Source organism: Kogia breviceps, chromosome 5 (genome assembly GCF_026419965.1).
Source record: "Kogia breviceps isolate mKogBre1 chromosome 5, mKogBre1 haplotype 1, whole genome shotgun sequence".
Classification (NCBI taxonomy): domain Eukaryota; kingdom Metazoa; phylum Chordata; class Mammalia; order Artiodactyla; family Physeteridae; genus Kogia; species Kogia breviceps.
In genome coordinates, this window is record NC_081314.1 from 147,498,633 (window position 1) to 147,517,128 (window position 18,496).

General features: G+C 59.8%; 1 protein-coding gene across 4 annotated transcripts in view; it reads left to right on the plus strand.

The window, feature by feature from the left end:
- The first annotated feature begins 444 nt into the window (after nucleotides 1-444).
- RRP1 (ribosomal RNA processing 1) overlaps nucleotides 445-18,496 on the plus strand; it is a 97,085-nt gene continuing 79,033 nt past the window's right edge. The window contains exons 1-13 of one of the 4 annotated variants that reach the window (XM_059064795.2): nucleotides 453-672; nucleotides 2,317-2,399; nucleotides 3,592-3,649; nucleotides 5,442-5,527; nucleotides 6,991-7,052; nucleotides 9,663-9,792; nucleotides 9,881-9,945; nucleotides 10,153-10,292; nucleotides 13,291-13,376; nucleotides 14,074-14,171; nucleotides 14,319-14,338; nucleotides 15,242-15,355; nucleotides 16,602-16,916. In XM_059064795.2, coding sequence (XP_058920778.1) covers nucleotides 540-672; nucleotides 2,317-2,399; nucleotides 3,592-3,649; nucleotides 5,442-5,527; nucleotides 6,991-7,052; nucleotides 9,663-9,792; nucleotides 9,881-9,945; nucleotides 10,153-10,292; nucleotides 13,291-13,376; nucleotides 14,074-14,171; nucleotides 14,319-14,338; nucleotides 15,242-15,355; nucleotides 16,602-16,828 — 1,302 coding nt within the window. In that variant the 5' untranslated portion in view covers nucleotides 453-539 and the 3' untranslated portion in view covers nucleotides 16,829-16,916. Of the gene's footprint in view, nucleotides 673-2,316; nucleotides 2,400-3,591; nucleotides 3,650-5,441; nucleotides 5,528-6,990; nucleotides 7,053-9,662; nucleotides 9,793-9,880; nucleotides 9,946-10,152; nucleotides 10,293-13,290; nucleotides 13,377-14,073; nucleotides 14,172-14,318; nucleotides 14,704-15,241; nucleotides 15,356-16,601; nucleotides 16,917-18,496 lie in introns of those variants that run through there. The other 3 variants (XM_059064796.2, XM_059064797.2, XM_059064794.2) reach the window with 3 other exon arrangements.

Sequence of the window (18,496 nt, forward strand, 5' to 3'; positions counted from 1 at the left end):
CCGGCCGTCAGCGGCAGGCCACAGCGGGCGGGGGCGATCCTCGCGCACCACCCGCCCCCCCCGCCCCGACCACCTTCCCCCCGGCCGTCGTGGCATTTTGTGATGACCTTGGCTGACCCAACATTCACTGGATTCACTGGGGCCTTTGCTCTGCCTGTGCTCGCTGGCGTTCTTTGCTGAAGAAGTGCCTTCCCTCAGCAGCCGGGGGGAAACTACAGCACCCCCCCCCCCACTCCCCAAAGGCGGGCAAACGCTAAGGACCTCCTTTAATTGCCTGTGTCTACAGTGACTGTCCGCCAAGGCAGAGCCAGATGGATTTGTCATTCCGGGCCCGGCCACTAGAGGGCGGTGGCGTGCGACCAGGGCGAGGCCGGCGCGGGCGCGGGCGCGTGACGTCACGCCGAGTCCGAGAGAGGCCGGCGCGGGCGTGTGATGTCACGCGGCGCCTGGGAGAAGCCGGCGCGGACGTGTGACGTCACGTCGTGCGCCCAGGCGAAGCGGTGCGGTAGCTGATACCCTGGGGTCTCGGCGCGGTCGCCATGGGTCCGCGGGTGCAGCTCCCGCCAGAAATTCAGCTGGCGCAGCGCCTGGCAGGGAACGAGCAGGTGACCCGAGACCGGGCGGTGAGGAAACTCCGGAAATACATTGTCGCCAGGACTCAGCGGGCCGAAGGTGGGCGCGGGGTTGGCGGCATGTGGGCGGGGGCGCCTCGGCGGACGGGCCGGGTGGGGGTCGCGGGGCGGCCACCCGGGCTAGGGGACCTTCCAACCTTGTGGAGTCTCCACGTGGTCGGGCCGAGTGGGAGGGGCCTGCGGGGATGCTTCCACCCGTCCCCCGCTTCCCGCTCGCGCTCCCGCCTGAGCGCTTGGCCCTCCGCCCCTTCCCCACCTTGGCTGCCCTGAAGGTGCGCGGCGCTCACCTCCTGCTGCGGTGGGCACGTGTCCCTATGCGGAGGCTCCCCCTCCGCAGCCCCTTATTTCCTTTTCGCGGTTAAGACCTGCCTTCCTCTGGGAACCGGCCCCCGCATCAGCCCATATATCCCGCTATCCCTGCTACCCACTGTTTGGGCACCATGTGTTTTTTCCTCAGAGCGGCATTTATCACTGTTGGTAGTCTTTTTCTTGTGTAATTATTGGGTTGTCGTCTGAGTTTCACGTAGTGTACAATCGTCAGAGAACATGCTTCCTAAGTGATTCTCAAAATGTGGGTCTCAAAACGTGGCCCCATCAGCAGCTTCGGCATCACCTGGACATTTGTTAGAAATGCAAATTCTTGGGTCCCATCCCCGTACTGCTGAATCAGAAACTCTGACAAGTGGGCCAGAAATCCGTTTTAAGAAACCCTCTGGGTGATGTGATCCTGTTGCTAAGTCTGAGAACCACTGCTCTGGAACAGGGTGCCAGACACATAGTTAGGACCTCAGTACATACTTGGTGGGTGATTCTTAAAATTTATTTTTTTTTTTTTGCGGTACGCGGGCCTCTCACTTCTGTGGCCTCTCCCGTTGCGGAGCACAGGCTCCGGACGCGCAGGCTCAGCGGCCACGGCTCACGGGCCCAGCCGCTCCGCGGCACGTGGGATCTTCCCGGACCGGGGCCCGAACCCGTGTCCCCTGCATTGGCAGGCGGACTCTCAACCACCGCGCCACCAGGGAAGCCCCTGCACTTTTCAAATTTTAAAATTACTAGTTACCTCATTCAGGGTCGTTATGAAGGCAGATACTGAACATATAAAATCACCCAACAGGGCTTCCCTGGTGGCACGGTGGTTGAGGGTCCGCCTGCCGATGCAGGGGACACGGGTTCGGGCCCCGGTCCGGGAAGATCCCACATGTCGCGGAGCGGCTGGGCCCGTGAGCCGTGGCCGCTGAGCCTGCGCGTCCGGAGCCTGTGCTCCGCGGCGGGAGAGGCCACAGCAGTGAGAGGCCCGCGTACCGCAAAAAAAAAAAAAAGTGCACAAAGCCCAGGTGTGACGCCGGGTGGATAGTTGCCAACAGACTCACCTGAGTAGGCACCATCCAGACCAGGAAATGGTGATTCACTCCATTTTGAATCTACAGAAATGGAGTACAGCGCCTGTTACTTGTAGATTCTCGGTAAATGTTTATTGAATGAATGAAATGACAGTTATTTGGGGGAGTCCTTCCAGCCACAGGCCCAGCAGGTTCTGAGTTGGGAGGATGGCTTAAGAGGGAGGGCCAGGTACCTTTACAGTAAGATGACTTTGGTCTGATTCAGGCGTTCACATTTCTCTGGCTGTGTTCTGGCGCTAAAACGTTGCGTTCATCTGTTCTGAGTGTTGCTGGATTTGGTGCAGGTGGTTTCAGTCACGACGAGCTGCTGAAGGTGTGGAAAGGACTGTTCTATTGTATGTGGATGCAGGACAAGCCACTCCTCCAGGTGAGTGCCTGGGAGGGTACAGAAGGAGCTGGGGCAGCAGTAACAGACAGGCAAGCACGTTGTCGACCCTCATTTTACTACTGTAGACGTGCTGGGCCAAGTTTTACGGCTTTGATACGTTTTTTGCTTTTAATGGCCGGAGGGGCCAGGGCCTTGGGTTAGAGTGAGTGTTGCACTTGCTGAGTTGAGCAGCGCAGCAGCGCTGTTGAATGCCAGTGTGCCTCATGGCTGAAAACCGGGTTGTCTGTTCTTTTTTTGTCAGAGGTGGTAATTAAGTGCGGAAATGCTGGAAACCAGGGGACGGAATTCAAGTCTTCTGAGACAAGTCTTTTTTCTGCTAACCTTTTTTAGGAAAACAGACTTTAGTCTTGAGCGCGGTTTTGGGTTCACAGCAAAATGAGAGGAGGAGCCACTGAGGTGTCTCATGTGCCTCCTGACCCCGCCCACAAGCACAGCCTCCCCCGTTGTCGCCCGTACCAGAGTGGGACCTCTGTCACAGTCCACGGACCTACATGACACGTGATCATCACCCAGAGTCCATAGCTTGCCTTCAGGCTCACTCTTGGTGATGTACAGCCCGTGGGTTTGGATTAATGTGCAATGACCTGCATCGTCATTTTACAGAGTAGTGTCACTGCCCTGAGATACTAACCTTCTTAGAAGTGTTTCCCAGTGGGAATTGTTTACTGTTCAAAATCACCTGGGTGGTGACGGTACTTATTTAAAATGCAGGTTCCTGTGCTGTATTCCACGCCTGATAAACTAGAAGCTCTCCGGGGAGGCTCTGGAATCGTCTGTTTAGCCAGTGCACTAAGTGATGCCTGGCACAGTGACACAGGCAGGCAGCTGGTAACTTACAGGGGTCCCTTCAGCCCCCTTCCTGCTGGTCACGTGGCTCCTGCTCTCCCGCCCCGTCCCTTGTCGGCCTCCGTTGCCCAGGGCTCAGCGTCGATCACGCGGACAGCCCCTGCCCTTGCTTGTTGTGAGGTCCTGTGGGCCCTGGCCTTCAGGGGGGGGCCTCTCGCAGCCACTGTGAGACTTGCAAACCCCAAGCTCGCTGGGCTGCGAGGCCCCATGGAGCCGGATCCCACGACGAGTGAGGACAGTTGAATGTCTGCCTTACTGCCGTTGCTCGTTGCTGTAGGATCACGTTTGTTCGGGACTGAGGGCATTTGTTCTGTTTCCTGCGCAGGAGGAACTTGGCAGGACCATTTCCCAGCTCGTCCACGCTTTCCAGACCACAGAGGCACGTGAGTATCCCCGCCACGGTCGCGCCCAGCCCCTGGACACGAGGCCTGCGTTCTGAGAGGGGGAGTGAGGGCCCCGTCCCAGCTGGCGTCTGCTGGTGCTGACGTGGGAGATGCTGTTCTGTTTGTCCTGCACGTGTTTGCTCACTTGCCCAGAGCAGACTCAGTTCAGGAGTCTAAAGGGCTAACCCTTACGTTTCAGAATTACAGGGGAAAGCGGTGTAGTGTCAGCAGCTGTCTGACTGAATCTCACCCGATGGGGGTGAGGTTCCTGCAGAGCATCTTTCTAACTCTTGTGTTCTTGTTCTGACCAGCTTCAGCCGTTCTCAACCCTGCGGCCTGCCCGTGTGTCTTTAGAAATCCTGATGTCTAGACCCTGGTCCCGTTAGGTCAAGTTCTAGGGGTGGGGCCTGGGTGCTAGCATCTGCAACACCGCCACCCTGCTCCGAGGGCAGCTAGGGCTGGGCAGCATCACTGGCATGGACCCCGGGACCGTTGCTGGTGGTGCCCTGGCTGTGTGGGTGGGTTTAGTTCAGTTACGCTTAAGCTGGCAGAGTAGTCGAAAGTAGGGAGTGTGCAGTCACAGTAACTACTTTCTCCTTTCGGGAGAGTCTCTTAATTGCATTTGAGTAATCACTGGAGGAGATCCATTCTCTATAATTTTTACCTTCTAAGAACCTTCAGAAGCGATTCTGTGCTCAGTAGAAGGCCAGGTACAGAGTGTTCACTTGGTGACACTTGAATGAGGTAGTGAATGCAGGCCTGTCCTCTGGGAGATAAGAGGTGCTCTTTGGGGACTTCCCTGGTGGTCCAGCAGGTAGGACTCCACGCTCCCAAGGCAGGGGGCTCGGGTTCCATCCATGGTCAGATCCCACGTGCTGCAATAAGAAGTTCGCATGCCGCAATGAACAACCCGGGTGCCGCAGCTAAGAGCCGGTGCAAAGCAAAATAATAAATAAATACATAAACATTAAAAGAAAGGTGGGGGGCCCTTTGTGTCCCGAGGTCAGGGCGTCAGCGGGGTTGGGCCCTCCCGAGGGCTCTCTCCTGGGCGTGCAGACGGCCGTCTCCTCCCGTGTCCTCACGTGGTCGTCCCTCTGTGTGTCTGTGTCCTCACCTCCTCTTAACGACACCCGTCAGATGGGATTAGGACCACCCCCGTGACCTTTCATCTTAACCGCCTCTGTAAAGACTGTGTCTCCGAATAAAGTCATGGTCCAAGGGATTGGGGGTTAGGGATTCAAGGTATGGGCCGGGGACCTGGTTGAGCCCGTAGCACTCCGGTTCTGACGACTGTTATTGACAGGGTTTTGTGTTTGATCAGGTCAGTGGATTCGGTGGGGCGAGTGCTGGGCCAGGGCGTGGGTGCCGGGCAGGGTCCTTAGCCCCAGCCGAGGTGGGGAAGCAGCAGTGGCTGCGTGGGGAGAAGCGGCCTGAGCGCTGCTTCTCATGCTGGGGGCTTCGAGTGCTCTTTGCCTGATCTTCAGAGGATGTGGCTTCAGTTTGCGGTTGTAGCTGGGATTTGCTTTTGTTTCCAAGGTTCCTCAAAGCCCCGTTTTTAAGCCAAATCCATTGCACTGCCCTCAGCTTGACACACTCAGGGGCTCAGCACCCCCGAGGCCGGTTCCACGCGACGTCCTGACAGGGCTTCTTCACGGTCTCTCCCCTCCCCTCCCCTCCCCTCCCCTCCCCTCCCCTCCCCTCCCCTCCCCTCCCCTCCCCTCCCCTCCCGAGGCAGCTGCCGCTTTCCCCTGCCCCCACCCCCGACTCTCTTCCGGCCTTTTCTTTCCACCAGAGCACCTGTTCCTTCAGACATTCTGGCAAACCATGAACCGCGAGTGGATGGGCATCGATAGGCTGCGCCTGGACAAGTTCTACATGGTGAGGAAGCTGCCTGCTCCCCACCGGGGTCCCTGCGGCGCTGGGGCACGGTGTCCAGCGTCCCGGCTCCTGAGCCCCCCACTGCCCCAGCAGTGCCAAGGACCAAGGCTGCTGGGTGCCGAGCGCCATGCGGTCTGTTCCCTGCGAGCCTAGTTGGGCCGTGAGGGGAGCCTCGGCCTCGTGTGGGGTGCGCGTGCCGGGGTTCTGCACAAACTGTCGGTTCAGGGGAGGAGGGTCACAGTTGCCCCTGGGGGAGACTCGGTGGCGAAGCCCTTGCTGCTTTGCTGCCGTGAAAGCAAAGCTTAGAGCTCGGGCCCTGGACAGAGACCCCTGGGTCTGCTCGTGGGGGGCCAGCTTTGGAAGGTGTTTTTCTCTGGGCAGGGATAGTTTATATAATAGCGTGCAGAATCCTCCTTGTCTTTCTCCTTTCCTGCGCTGCATTCTGGTGAGTTTAGGTCATTGATCTGTGCTCAGAAATGCAGGAAAAACTGGACTGTGTCCTGCTGCTGCCTCTGTTGAGCTGCAGCTTTGTTACTGCACTGCTGTCCCCTGGGACTGGGGACAGTCCCCAGATGAGTGCTGCTGTCCGAGAGAAGGTGGCCCGATGCAGACACTGGATGAGGCAGCGGCCAGGCCTCGCTGAGCACAGGTCCCTGTGATCTGCCCCTCAGGCCGGCCACCCACTCCGTCTCAGTCCAGGGTTACGCGGTCACCACGTGTGTGATGTCAGGTGTTAAAGTGAGGACAGCTGGTGGGCGAACGCGGGGCTCAGGAGAGGAGGATGGGTGCTGATGCGTGTGGGCAGATGGGGGGCCGGGCGCCAGGCTTTGCACGGTTACAGAACACCCGCTTATAACTCAGAGGGGCTGTGTCCCAGGATGCAGTGCTGGGCCTTAGGTCGGGGGTTCTGCTGCTGTCCGTGGCCTGTTTCCCACGACCCCCTTGTGGCCACGTCTGGCAGCGCAGCCCTGCTCTAGAGGCTGGTCCTCCTGGCGGCACCGCAGGTGTCCTCTGTCTCCTTTCACCACTACGGGTCCCCCCTGCAGCCTTGTTGGGTTCCGGCAGGTAGGGAAACCGGGCAGTCAGCCACTGTGCCGGGGATCGGGGGCAGAGAAGGAAACTGGTTTCTCCCTCGGGTGGGGAGAAGCTCAGGGGGCGCTCAGAGGAAACGGGAGCTCAGAGGAAACAGTCTCCGGCGCAGGCCTCGTGTTTGCGAGGCTCCGCCCTCCTGGGGGAGCTCCGCATCGTCCCGTTTTCACTCTGGAAACAAGCCCGTCCCTCGTAGCCTTCGATTGTGGTGTGTGGTCCCTCGCCGTGTCCCTGCTGTGAGCCCGATGCCCTGCTGCTCGTGGGAGGCTGGGGGCCTCCCGCAGGCCCAGGTCCCCAGCAGCTCTCCAGGGCCTGCCACGTGCAGTGGGGAGGTCTGGGTGGTGCCACTGACGGGGTCCCCTCTTGTGCCACAGCTCATGCGGATGGTCCTGCACGAGTCACTGAAGGCCCTGAAGATGCGTGGATGGGACGAGAGGTCAGTGTCGCAGAGCGGCCTGTGGCAGCCTGTGCCACCCGGGCCGGTCTGGGTCTGTCCTCGACTCATTTGTCAGCTTTATGTTGAAGGGTGACTTAGTGCTGGCAACAAAGGCATTTTTAAAATTAAGTTTGTGCACGTGTTCATGGGAATGTGTGCTTCAGCCTTGACGGTGAGTTCTTACTGGAGCAGCACCAAGTCCTCACCAAGGAGGCGCAGCCGAGCAGCTGTGCTTGTGAGACGTGGCGCCTTCAGCTCTGTCGTCGGCGGTCATTGCTCTCAGCTGTACAAATACTTGAGCCGTCCAGACTCGCATTTTTGACAGTGGTGCCTGTGTGTGTCCCTCCAGACTGTAAGGGCCTGTGTTTTCTGGCTCACCTCAGGCCTCCCCTGGCACCTGGCAGCCGGGTGGGATCCTCAGGTTGGGCTGGGCTGGGCTCTGCTGCGTCTTAGCTCCTCCCACAACCCCCCCTGGAGACCAAGCAGGGGCGGGGCTCCTGCAGCCTGGACCTGCCCCTTCGCCCGAAGCTCCGCATCCAGGTTACAGCGGCAGGTTTCCAAACCTCCCGGGGGCAGTCGGAGGTCACTACGGAAAGTGGGTTTCTGAGCATTTACATTTTAAAGTTTTTGGAATTAATTAAAACTTTTAAAAAACCTTTTTTCTACTTATGAGAGTGATGGATGTTCAGTATAAAGAAGTCAGGAAACTTTATAAACATTAAAAAGCAGTTTTAACTCTAGCAGACAATTCCTTTTTTGTAAATATATATATACATATATATACATATTTTTTTGGCAGTACGCGGGCCTCTCACCCCCGTGGCCCCTCCCGTTGCGGAGCACAGGCTCCGGACGCACAGGCTCAGCGGCCATGGCTCACGGGCCCAGCCGCTCCACGGCACGTGGGATCCTCCCGGACCGGGACACGAACCCGCGTCCCCGGCTTCGGCAGGCGGACTCTCAACCACTGCGCCACCGGGGAAGCCCAATATGCATATATTTTTTATGGCTGCGCTGCGCGGCTTCTGGGATCTCAGTTGCTCAACCAGGGATTGAACCCGGGCCACGGCAGTGAACGCGCGGAAATCCTAACCGCTAGGCCACCAGGGGGCTCCCCGACAATTATTGGTACTTTTAAAGTGTTGCGTAATTGCATGCTCCAAAAGTGGTGTAGCAGGCTGCTTATTTATTTTACTGAGAATGTGTCGAAAACATCTCACATCAGTGTCCTGACGCTGCATGATTTGGGGAGGGCGGGCACTGGGGGAGAGGGCTTAGAAACAGTATATTTTGAATTGGTTTGTGATTAAAAAGTGATGGTAAAGGAGTTTATGTTTAAGCCCAAGGATAATAAATCTAGGACCCAGATGTCAAAATAGCTGCCAGACTAGAGACTGCAGCTTACGGCCGTGTTATTCTAGGACTTCCTCATTTTCTGAACAGCAGAGTGAAACTCTTAGTCCCTGGCCTGACAGCCCCCCTGCCCCCATAGAAGGTCAGCAGGATTTGGGCTGCAGTTACTGGAATTACTGGTATAGGTTGAGAATGACTGGGGGTGACTCTGCATTTTGGGCAAGGTGCCTCTTTTAGTGCTTTTCCTCCTTAAAGTTCTATGAAGAGCTGAGGCTGGGAGTGTCCCTCATTTCCAGATTTAGGATTGTGTTTTCCAGGGGGTGGCTAGTGGCTGAAGCAGGGTTCAGTGTTAAAGGGACGATTTTATTTCTGTTAATTTTGCGGGTGTGGTTGTTACCGTGAGAGGAGTTCCATCCTCGTTGTCACTAGTAATTCAGTGCAGAGATCCTTTTGAAGAAACTGGAAGCCTCCCATTGCCCCGGGACCACCAGTCCTGCTTGTTGGATCTGCCCTTCTAGCCCTTTTCCGTTCTTAAGGGTAGCAGGCTGTAAGTGTAACGTTTTTGTCCATGTGAATGTGAGTGTCGTCAGCAGCCCGGCAGAGGGGGGCTCTGGCCCCTGGCCTGCCTCCGTTCCGCTGAGGCCTGGAAGGCACCCCGGTGTTGCCAGCGGCAGCATTGTCCAGGGAGCTTTGTGAAGGAGACATGCTTTACTGTGCACGTGGAGGTGTCTGTATACTAATAAGCACCCAGGAGTTTCAGGTGCGTCTGGGCCACTAAAGAGCGGTCTCTGGAGCTCTCTGATCTGGGCTTCCCCAGGCCTCTGAGACCGTTGAGACCCACGTGCCTGGGTGAGGTCTCATGTGACCTGTGACCCTCCACGGGCCCGGTCCCGCAGGACCCGGGAGGCAGACTCGTCCCCTTCTCTGGCCTCCGTCTCCCTTTGCGTTCGCTCTGTCCTGGTGAGCCTTCCCGCGCAGTTCCCAGCGGGGACAGTCGGGACACCAGGCACGGTGGGCTCTTGCTTTGTAGCCGAGGTTCGGTCCTGCCGTGTGTCGTGGTCCTGGCCGTTGCCCGTGGATCCATAATCGCAGGGGCCCTTTGTGCCGGCACAGACCCAGGTCATCGGGTCTTCCTGTGTTGGTGGACGGGGCGCCGGCCTGCGACTGTGTCCCGTCAGAGCCCCCCGCTCAGGCAGAGCGAACCCATCGCCTCGTTGCCCCGCGCGCTGCTGCTGGACTTGCCTTTTCTTTCCGCAGACAGACCGAGCGGCTGCTGGAGCTGCTGGTGACGGAGATCTTGCACCCCGACGGCCGGGCCCCCAACGGGGTGAAGAGTCACTTCATCGAGAGCTTCCTGGAGGAGCTGACCAAAGTGGGCGCCCACGAGGTAGGTGGTAGGCGACAGGGTGAGGGCAGCGGCTGCGCTGCTCGGGTGCCCGAGGCCCAGGAACTGAGCCCCCGCTCTGTCCCCGCAGCTGACGGCGGACCAGAACCTCAGGCTCATCGGGCCCTTCTGCACGGTCGCCGCCCGGACTCAGGAGTGAGTGCGGTTCCCTCCCGCTTGCCTCTTGTGTTCCGCTGAGCCCCACGGGGACTGCCCTTAGGAAGTGCTGTGTGCTCACGACGGGCCAGCAGCGGGGCCAGCGGGGCCGAGGGGCTGGGGTCAGGAGAGACGGACACGGGGAGGCGGTGTTTCTTCCCTGGAGGGTCCAGGCTGACGCGTGGCTGTGGTGCGGCTGCCCCTTAGGCCCCTGGTTTTGCACACCATCACTCGAGGCATCTTTGAGGCGATTGTGGAACAGGCCCCGCTGGCCATCGAGGATCTCATGAATGAACTGGAGGAGGAGGAGGAGGACGGGGACACGCCGTCCAGGGAGCCCCCTGAAGGTGAGGCCCGCGCCCAGCGGGATGACGGGCCTGTCCTGCTCTGAGCCCGCGGTGGGTCCGCGGGACCCCTGCCTGCGTCTCCTGTCCCATTCCCTCGACTCTGCCCTCCCCACCAAAGTCTCTTCTCAGCTCTGCAGCCAGGGTGGCCTTGCGAACAAGCGCACGTGTTGTTCACTCTCCTAACCCTTGCCCCGTGGCCGTCCGTGTCCTCATGACTGCTGGGCTCTGCTCCTGCCCCGGGGCGTCTGCCCTGTTCTCCCCTCCCTGGCAGGGTCTCTGCCCTCTGTCCCTCCAGGCCCTACCCTGACCACCCTGTTTAAAGTGCAGCCTCCCAGCCCCTACCCTGCCTCGCTCACTGGGCGTTTCCATGGTGATTCTCACTTTCTGGAGTAAGTCACTTGAAGTTACATAAATCACTTGTTCATCTTTCTGGCCCGGCTTCCGCCACCGGACGTCAGCTCCGCCAGCACAGGGAATGTTGACTGTGTTGTGTACCTGGTGTTTGGAGCAGCACCTGGCACAGAGGAGGCGCCCGCTAGATCGCGTTGGATGAGTGAGTGAGTGGGTGGGTGAATGCACGAGTAGAAGGTAGCCCTTGGGAACGTCCCCCTGAAGCCTCTGGGGGCAGGGCCTGCGGGCTCCGCATCAGTGGTGTCCGGTCTGGCCTGTCCACCCTGACGCGAAAGTGAGTCTTCGTGGGACGCAGCTGGTCTTGTGACTGTCCTCCGGGTGACCTGTGCACTGTGTCCTGTGGCCTTAGGGCTGTGTGTTGTCCACCAGCTTCAGGACTTTTCTGCTCTTGCCTTTTGTTGTGGTAAAACACAGGTAACGTGAGGTTTACCACCTTGACCTTGCGTAAGCGCGCTTGTCGTGCAGCCGTCACCGCTGTCCATCCACAGAACTTTTCATCTTCCCAAAGTGAAGCTGTCCCCGTAAACACTCCCCGTTCCACCCTCTGCCCAGCTCAGCTCCTGGCGCCCGCCCTTCAGCCTCCCGTCTCTGTGAAGCTGACTGTTGACGCCTCCGTGGCTCGTGTCAGTATCTGTCTCATTTCACTCGGCGTAATGTCTTCCGGGCTCCTCTGTGCTGTATCCTGTGTCAGAACGTCCCTCCTTTCTGAGGCCTGATAATGTTCCACTGTATGTATTTCACATTTTGTTCTCCATTCACTGGTAGGTGGAGTCTTGGGTTGCTTCCATGTTTTAGCTGTTGCGGTTAATGCTGCTATGAACATGGGTGTACAGATATCTGTTTTGAGACCCTGCTTTCAATTCTTTTTGGTCTATGCCCAGAAGTGGAATTGCTGGATCATATGATACTTCTGCGTTTAACTTTTTAGGAACTGCCATACTGTTCTCTGTAGCGGCTGCGTTTTTTTACCCTCCCCCCAGCAGTGCACAGGGGTTCCCGTTTCTCCACATCCTCACCAGTATTTGTTGTCCTTTTTTGGTAGTGGCCATCCTCATGGGTGCTAAGTAGTATCATTGTGGTTTTGATTTGCATTTCCCTAATGATTATTGGGAACACCTTTTCATGTCTTTATTGGCCGTCCATATATCTTTGGAGAAATGTCTGTTCAAGTTCTTTGCTCATTTTTATTTTATTTATTTTATTATTATTACTATTTTTTATTTTTATTTTTTTTTTTGCGGTATGCGGGCCTCTCACTGCCGTGGCCTCTCCCGTTGCGGAGCACAGGCTCCGGACGCACAGGCTCAGCGGCCATGGCTCACGGGCCCAGCTGCTCCGCGGCATGTGGGATCTTCCCGGACCGGGGCACGAACCCGTGTCCCCTGCACCGGCAGGCGGACTCTCGACCACTGCGCCGCCAGGGAAGCCCCCTTTGCTCATTTTTGAATCAGGTTTTTTTGTTGTTGAGTTTTACAGGAGTTCTTTCTCTATTCTGGATAATAACCCCTCCCCAGATACCTGATTTTCCGGTATCTTCTCCCGCTCTGTGGGTGGCCTTTTTACTCTGTTGCTAGTCCCTTTTGATGCACAAAATTGAAAGTTCTTATCAAGCCTGGTTTCTCTAATTTTTCTCATTACCTGTGCCTTCAGTGTCATATCCAAGAAATCGTGGCCAAATCCAATCTCCTGAAGTTTTTGCCCTACGTTTTCCTCTGAGTTTTATTGTTTCTTTAGGTCTTTGATCTATTTTGAGTTAAGTTTAGTGTATGGTGGTAGGTAAGGGTCCAACGTCATTTCTCTGTACGTGAATGTCCCGTGTTCCCCCCACCATTTGTTGAAGGGACAGTCCTTTCCCCGTTGACCGGTCCTGTGCCCTCGTGGAAGGTAGTTTGATGGTAGAAGCGAGGGCTGCATTCTGCGGCCTCTGACCGCCGTGCCCTTGGCTGGCGTGCCCCTGGGCTTCCTCGTCGGTCAGCGCCCGGCCACACTGTCCGGCTGTCTTGCACGTCCTTCCTGGCCCTCCCTTCCCCACCTCCTCTCGCTCCGTAGCCCGAGGCGCCGGCACAGGCTGACCCAGGGGCCCCTGGCGCCTCGGGCCTGCCTGCAGCCCTTCTGTGCCACACGTGCCTATCGCTCTCGGCCACCTGTTGACCGAACCTGTCTTCTGTGGGTAGTGATGTCAGGGCCCCAGATGTCTGGCCAGTGAAAGCTTCCTCACCCGAAGCTTCATCTCCCGTCGCCCCTCCATCCAGGCTGCCCCGTGGCTGGAGCAGCCACCCCTCTTCCTCGTCCTGGGACTTCTGGCCCTGCGATCGCTGCCTGAGATGCCCTCTTGTGACCCCCTCCTGGTTTCACTTTCTGGACTGGTCGGGCCCCACCTTCTCTGGGACGGCTCCTTTGTTTCCAGGCCAACGTGGGCACTGCTGCCCTCGGGCGGAGGCCGTCAGCGCCCCTGCTATCCCATGCTATGGGCTCCCCTGCCCAGGTGTGGGCCCTGGCAGGCAGGGCTTCTGGTTCCCAGGTGCTGGGGCCCTGTGACACCTGCGGCACCAGCCGTGTCTGAGTCCCTGGGGCCCTTTCGTTCTAGGCTCTGTCAGTGGGGCTGAGCCTGACCCGGGCGAGGAGCAGGCGTGGGGCGACGAGGAGGAGGACAGTGCCGGCACCACCCTCCAGGTGGGTGGCCGGGCTCCATGTAGGCTGAGCTCTCGGCCTCTGGAAGGCAGAGCGGGGTGGCATCCGTCCAGCCGGGACTTGAAGGGACGCAGGCGCCCCGGAGCCTCGTCTGCAGAAGGAAGCGCAGATTTGTTGAAAGTGGAGTTGGGGGCTGGGCGCCGGGAGGCTGGGCTCCGGCTTCACTGCTCGACAGCTGCCCCGGGTCTGCCTGCGGATCCCCTCGAGGGCGAGGGCGCTGGGGCCGCCGGGGTGGAGTGTGCTGAGTGTGTGTGGGGGGGGGTTGGGGTCCCCACTTGGGGTCAGAGCTCAGCGGACAGGATATGTGACTTCAGGCAAGTTGGCCACGTAGGGTCCTTCCTGACGTGGTACATTTCAGAAGTTGATTACTTGACGAGTTAATAAGATTTTAGGTAGCTTGGGTTAAATTTAGCAGATTAATTTAATGTGTTTCTCCCGGAGGGTTTACAATTGTGCAGAGGCTCACCTCACGGTCCCTCCTGATCCGTTGGGCGGCGCTGCCCTGGAGCGCCTGCTGCCGCGTGTGCTGGGGGCGCGTTTGCGGGGGGAGGGGGGCAGCGGGGGACCTTGGGGCCCCGGCGTGGGGCCCTCGTGCTCTTTCTGCCTGTTGGTTCCCATCCTGGGAGCCCCTGGGGAGGGGGGATGACTTTGGCCTTCACGGTGTCTGTCTGTGAAACAGTTCGACTACGAGGCCGTTGCCGACAGACTGTTCGAGATGGCCAGTCGCCAGGACACCCCTCCGCAGAACCGGAAGCGCCTCTACAAAGTGATCCGGAAGTGAGTAGCCCCGGGCCCTCCGCTCTCTGGTGGCCTCAGCCAGGTGGGAGGGCAGCCGTCTCCAGAGCTCGGGCGTGAAGGGGCTTCCCGGGAGCGGCTCCCCCCTCTCCAGAGGTCGTGGTGGGTGACCGTCTCTCGTTCTTTCAGGTTGCAGGCCCTCTCGGAAGGTGAGCATCGGGCCGCCCGGCCTAGACGGCATCTCCTCCTCTTGGGAGTGGATCGGGTGGCGTGTTCTCCTGCGGCGTGGATGGGTGCAGAGAGGCCGGAGGTGGTGTTTCTCCGGGGGAGGCAGGCTGCGGGCCTTTGCGGCCCTTGTCCTAGTGAAGCCCGGGGGATCTCAGGGCTGAGTGTGCGGGAGGGGCTGACCTGGCGCCCAAGAACCTGCATTTCCCGTCAGTGCCCAGGCCTGCCACCCGGCTCCTCGGCGCTGCAGCACCCGGCTCCACTTCTTGGTGTGTGGCTGGCGGAGCCGGCGTGGCTTGTTCTGAAAGACAGTTTCCTAGAAGGTTTAAGATAGAAGATATAAGCGATTTTCCTCGCAACATTTCATTATGAAAAATTTTAGACACGTGGCAAAGTCGAAAAGGATTTTACAGTGCGTACCTGCATGTCCGCCACCTCGGTTCCGCCATCAGTTTAGTGTCCTTGTTTTACCGTGTTTCTGCCTCCCCCTGCCCACCCCTCAGTCAGGTTGTACCCCCAAATACATCACGCCGGGGTCGTGTTTTTTAGGTGAAACGTACGGTCAGTGGAACGCATGAGTACTGGGTGCACCTGGTGGGCTTAGACTGACGCCCACACCTGTGTGACTCAAACCCACCGGGACCCGGAAAGGCTACCTACCCCTCCCCAACATAAGCGTCTGTAGGGTGGAGCGAGACGTGTCCCAGCGCTCCAGGAACCGGCTCTTCCGGGTGCCGTCTCGGTGCCCAGTGAGCTGCCCGCAGCCGCAGCGGAGTCCGGCCGGGGCCTCCTTGCCCGGAGCTCGCGGCCGTGGCGCTGGCGGCAGTGGACGCACAGACCGTAGCCTCCCAGCCCACAGCCTCCTGATGGCCTGCCTTGGTCTTTAGGCATCTTCCCCGAGGATGACATCCCAGAAAAAGCCTACAGGAATCCGCGGGGTGGGAGACGGGTGAGGATGAAGAAGCGCTTGTCCGAATCCCAGCAGCTGCAGAACAAGATAGGTAGGCCTGGCCTGGGGCTTCGTTACCTGCGTTCTGTCCTCCCCGCTCTTGTCACCTGTGACTGAGGCCTGTTTCCAGGCGTGATTCCCCCTCCCCAGCCTGCTGCCCCCCAGCGCCCACTGCCCCTGTGTCCTGAAGATGTGGCTCCCTGGCCCCGCCGCCCCGCTGCACGGGGGCTGATTCTGCTGTCTGGCCCGTGGGCCAATCCCTGTGTTCCCCACTCTCCTTCCCTGTGGCTCCGGCCTGGTGCCTCTTCCTGACCCTTTTCCGTCTTTGATCTGACCTGGTCTGTGCCTCCTCTTCCACCTCCCGTGGCGTCCTCCAGGGAGCCCCTAACCTCGCTGCGCTCCCCTCCTTGACTTTAGAGGTTTCCCCCCTCCCGTCTTCCCTCCCCCTCCCCGCTTCCCTCCCCTCCCCCTTCTCCCCCCTCCCTCCCCCAGCTTGTCCACAGGCCTGTGGTTAGAGCGTGACTGACTTTGCTAAGGGCTGTCGTGCACTCCTGTCACACCCCAAGCCCTGTACCCACTGTAGACCTGGGGCTGCCCCCTGCAGTGGGGTGGGCTGTGCCCACAGCACTGAGCGGGGCAGGAGCCAGAGGCACCCCTGGCTGGAAGGGGACACGGAAGAGGGAGAGGTGGTGGCTCCGCCCCCACCGAGACCCCCCCTGTGTCACCCGTGTGTGGTCGGCCGGCCCCAAGTCCTGGTCGTGCGCTCTTGGAAGGGCCTCTCCATTCACCCCTGCTCTGGCCTGGGCCGACCCTGCCCGGCTCGTTTCACGCCAGCGCCGCTTAGCAGGCGTGGACTGGCTCACGCACTCACGCCAGGCCGGGCCCTGGACGCTGACTGGAGAGGCCCGGCCCTGCTCTCCCAGCGGCCCCTTCCGACCAGCGTACCCTCTGGCCCCGTGTGCCTGAGCCTGGGCCCGCCCGCCCCGGATCTCCTGCCTTGGCCCAGTTCCCTTTCTCCCCGTTCTGTCCTCGTGCCGGTCGTCCTGAAGGCCCACCTCCCGGTCAGCCTCCCTGGCGTCAGGAGCCCGCGAAGGTTTCGCCTGCCTGACGGCCGTGGAGCCCACAGCCTCGCTGGCACAGGCCTCGGTGGGGCCGACGCAGGTGCACTCCCGAGGCCATCGGTGCCTCTGCTGAGCGCTGTGTGTCCTCTGCCGCCCTGGGGCTGGCACCTCGCTCAGCCTCACAGCAGTTGGAGCCGGCCTTCTCGACGCCTCGCTTACCAGGCCTTGCCGTTTCAGGGAGAGCCGCGAAGGAGGCCTCGTGTCCAGGCCCGAGCCCGGCATCCGCGAGGCAGCGCCGGAGCGCAGGGGCTGACCCCGCCGTGCCCCGGGAGCAGCCAGGGGGCCGTGGCAGGAGAGGGGCCCCCGGGAGGCGGCGGCGGCCTTGGGCGGGGGCCAGAGCGAAGGCGGCCGCTGGCCAGGCGCCAAAGGCGAAAAGGAAGCGGGCCCTGGAGGGCCAGAAGTGATGTCCGTCTGGCGCTCCGGGGAGGATGAGCGGACAGGACAGTCAGGCTGGGTTCCCGAGACTCTGGACACCGACTGCTCCCCGACTTACTGTGTCGGGAAGTGGCAGAGGTCAGGACTGAAGGGGGTTGGGCCCTCACTTAGCGCCTGCGTCCCAGAAAGTGCTGCGGCTGTGCTGACGTCGGTCAGGCTGGCGGACCCCCGGGACGGGAGCCTCCCTGGGCAGGGGACCGGCTGCCCGCCGGGCGTCTGTAAATAAAGTGCCACGCGGTGCCTACAAGCCAGTTCTGCCCTGGTGCGTTTATGCGGGTTCTCTGGGGGTGTTTGTGTTTTGCTCCCGACGTCTGTTGACGTGGTCCTCAGACACGCTCTGCAAGATGGGGCCGAGGGTTAACAGCGCCGTCTGGACGTGCACTTCATCAGCTCGGGTTGGGAGCTGACAGCGAACCGGTGCTTCGGGCCAACCCCGTTGCCTGGGCAGGAGGGTCGGCTCCCTGCCCGCCCCTTGTCCGTGACTGGGGCAGAGCTGGATCTGAGGTCCCTGTGGGCGTCTGCACGCCTCCGCTCGGCTCCTTTGGATTCCGTTCAGCCCTTGGTTCGAGTGTCAGTTAGATGGAAGGTAGAAACGGGCTCCCAGGCAGGGCTGTGGCCGTGGCGAGGGCTGCCTGGGTGACAGGTGCGTGCCGCCTCAGTCAGCCAGGCCGGCCTCTTCTGGGCCGAGGTGTGTGCAGCCCGGCGACAGGCCCAGCCTGGGGGGACCCATAGAGGCCGGAGCCCAGCCTCAGTTTCCAAAGCCCAGCCGTGTGTGAGCGCGGCCCCCCTGGAGTAGACGCGTGGGGACCCCGTTTGGGTCCAGCTGCGAGGTGGGTGGGGCTGGCGGGGTGCAGGCGTGCGGAGCGTCGTGACAAGTCCCAGAGCCTACGTCCCTGAAAGTGTAAGCGCCTTTCCCCGTCGCCGAAAGTAGTCAGTAAACAGTCTGCGAGGGGAATAGAAGAGTTTTATCTGAGCCAGACCGAGGGCTGTAACCCGGAGGACAGCCTGTCGTAACTGTGAGGACTCTGCTCCGGAGAAGCAGGTACCCAGCGAGGCAGCGCAGCCTTGGCACCTGGGAGGGAGGCTTATCGTCAAAGGAGGACCAGCGCTGGCCTCCCAGGGAGGGAGGCATTTCATCTTTATGTTTAACATGGACATTCTTCTGGTCAGTGCGCCCTCTTCTTTAATAATTACAGCAGATGCACAGTGAATGTTTGATAGGCCACAAACGGGCTGTTCCAGTGAGCGTCAAATGCAAGTTAGCTCATGCATAAGCCAGAACGACTTCCCCAGGCCTCAGGGTGGGAACATTCGTTCCACCGCCCCAAAGCGGCCTCAGGAGACGTCCACCACAGACTGCTGGCGGGCAGGGCTGGCTAAGGGGCGAGGTGACCTGGCTGACACCCTCGAGCCCTCACTTCCTCCCCAGCAGGGACCCTGGGAGGGAGGGCGCTGCTGCTATTAGCGCTGTTTTGTGGGTGCGGGCAGGTTTTTTTTTTGGTTTTTTTTGGCCACGCAGCATGCAGGATCTTAGTTCCCGGACCAGGGATTGAACCTGTCCCCCTGCAGTGGAAGTGCGGAATCCAAACCACTGGACCGCCAGGGAAGTCTCACTTTTTTTGTTTTTATTGAAATTC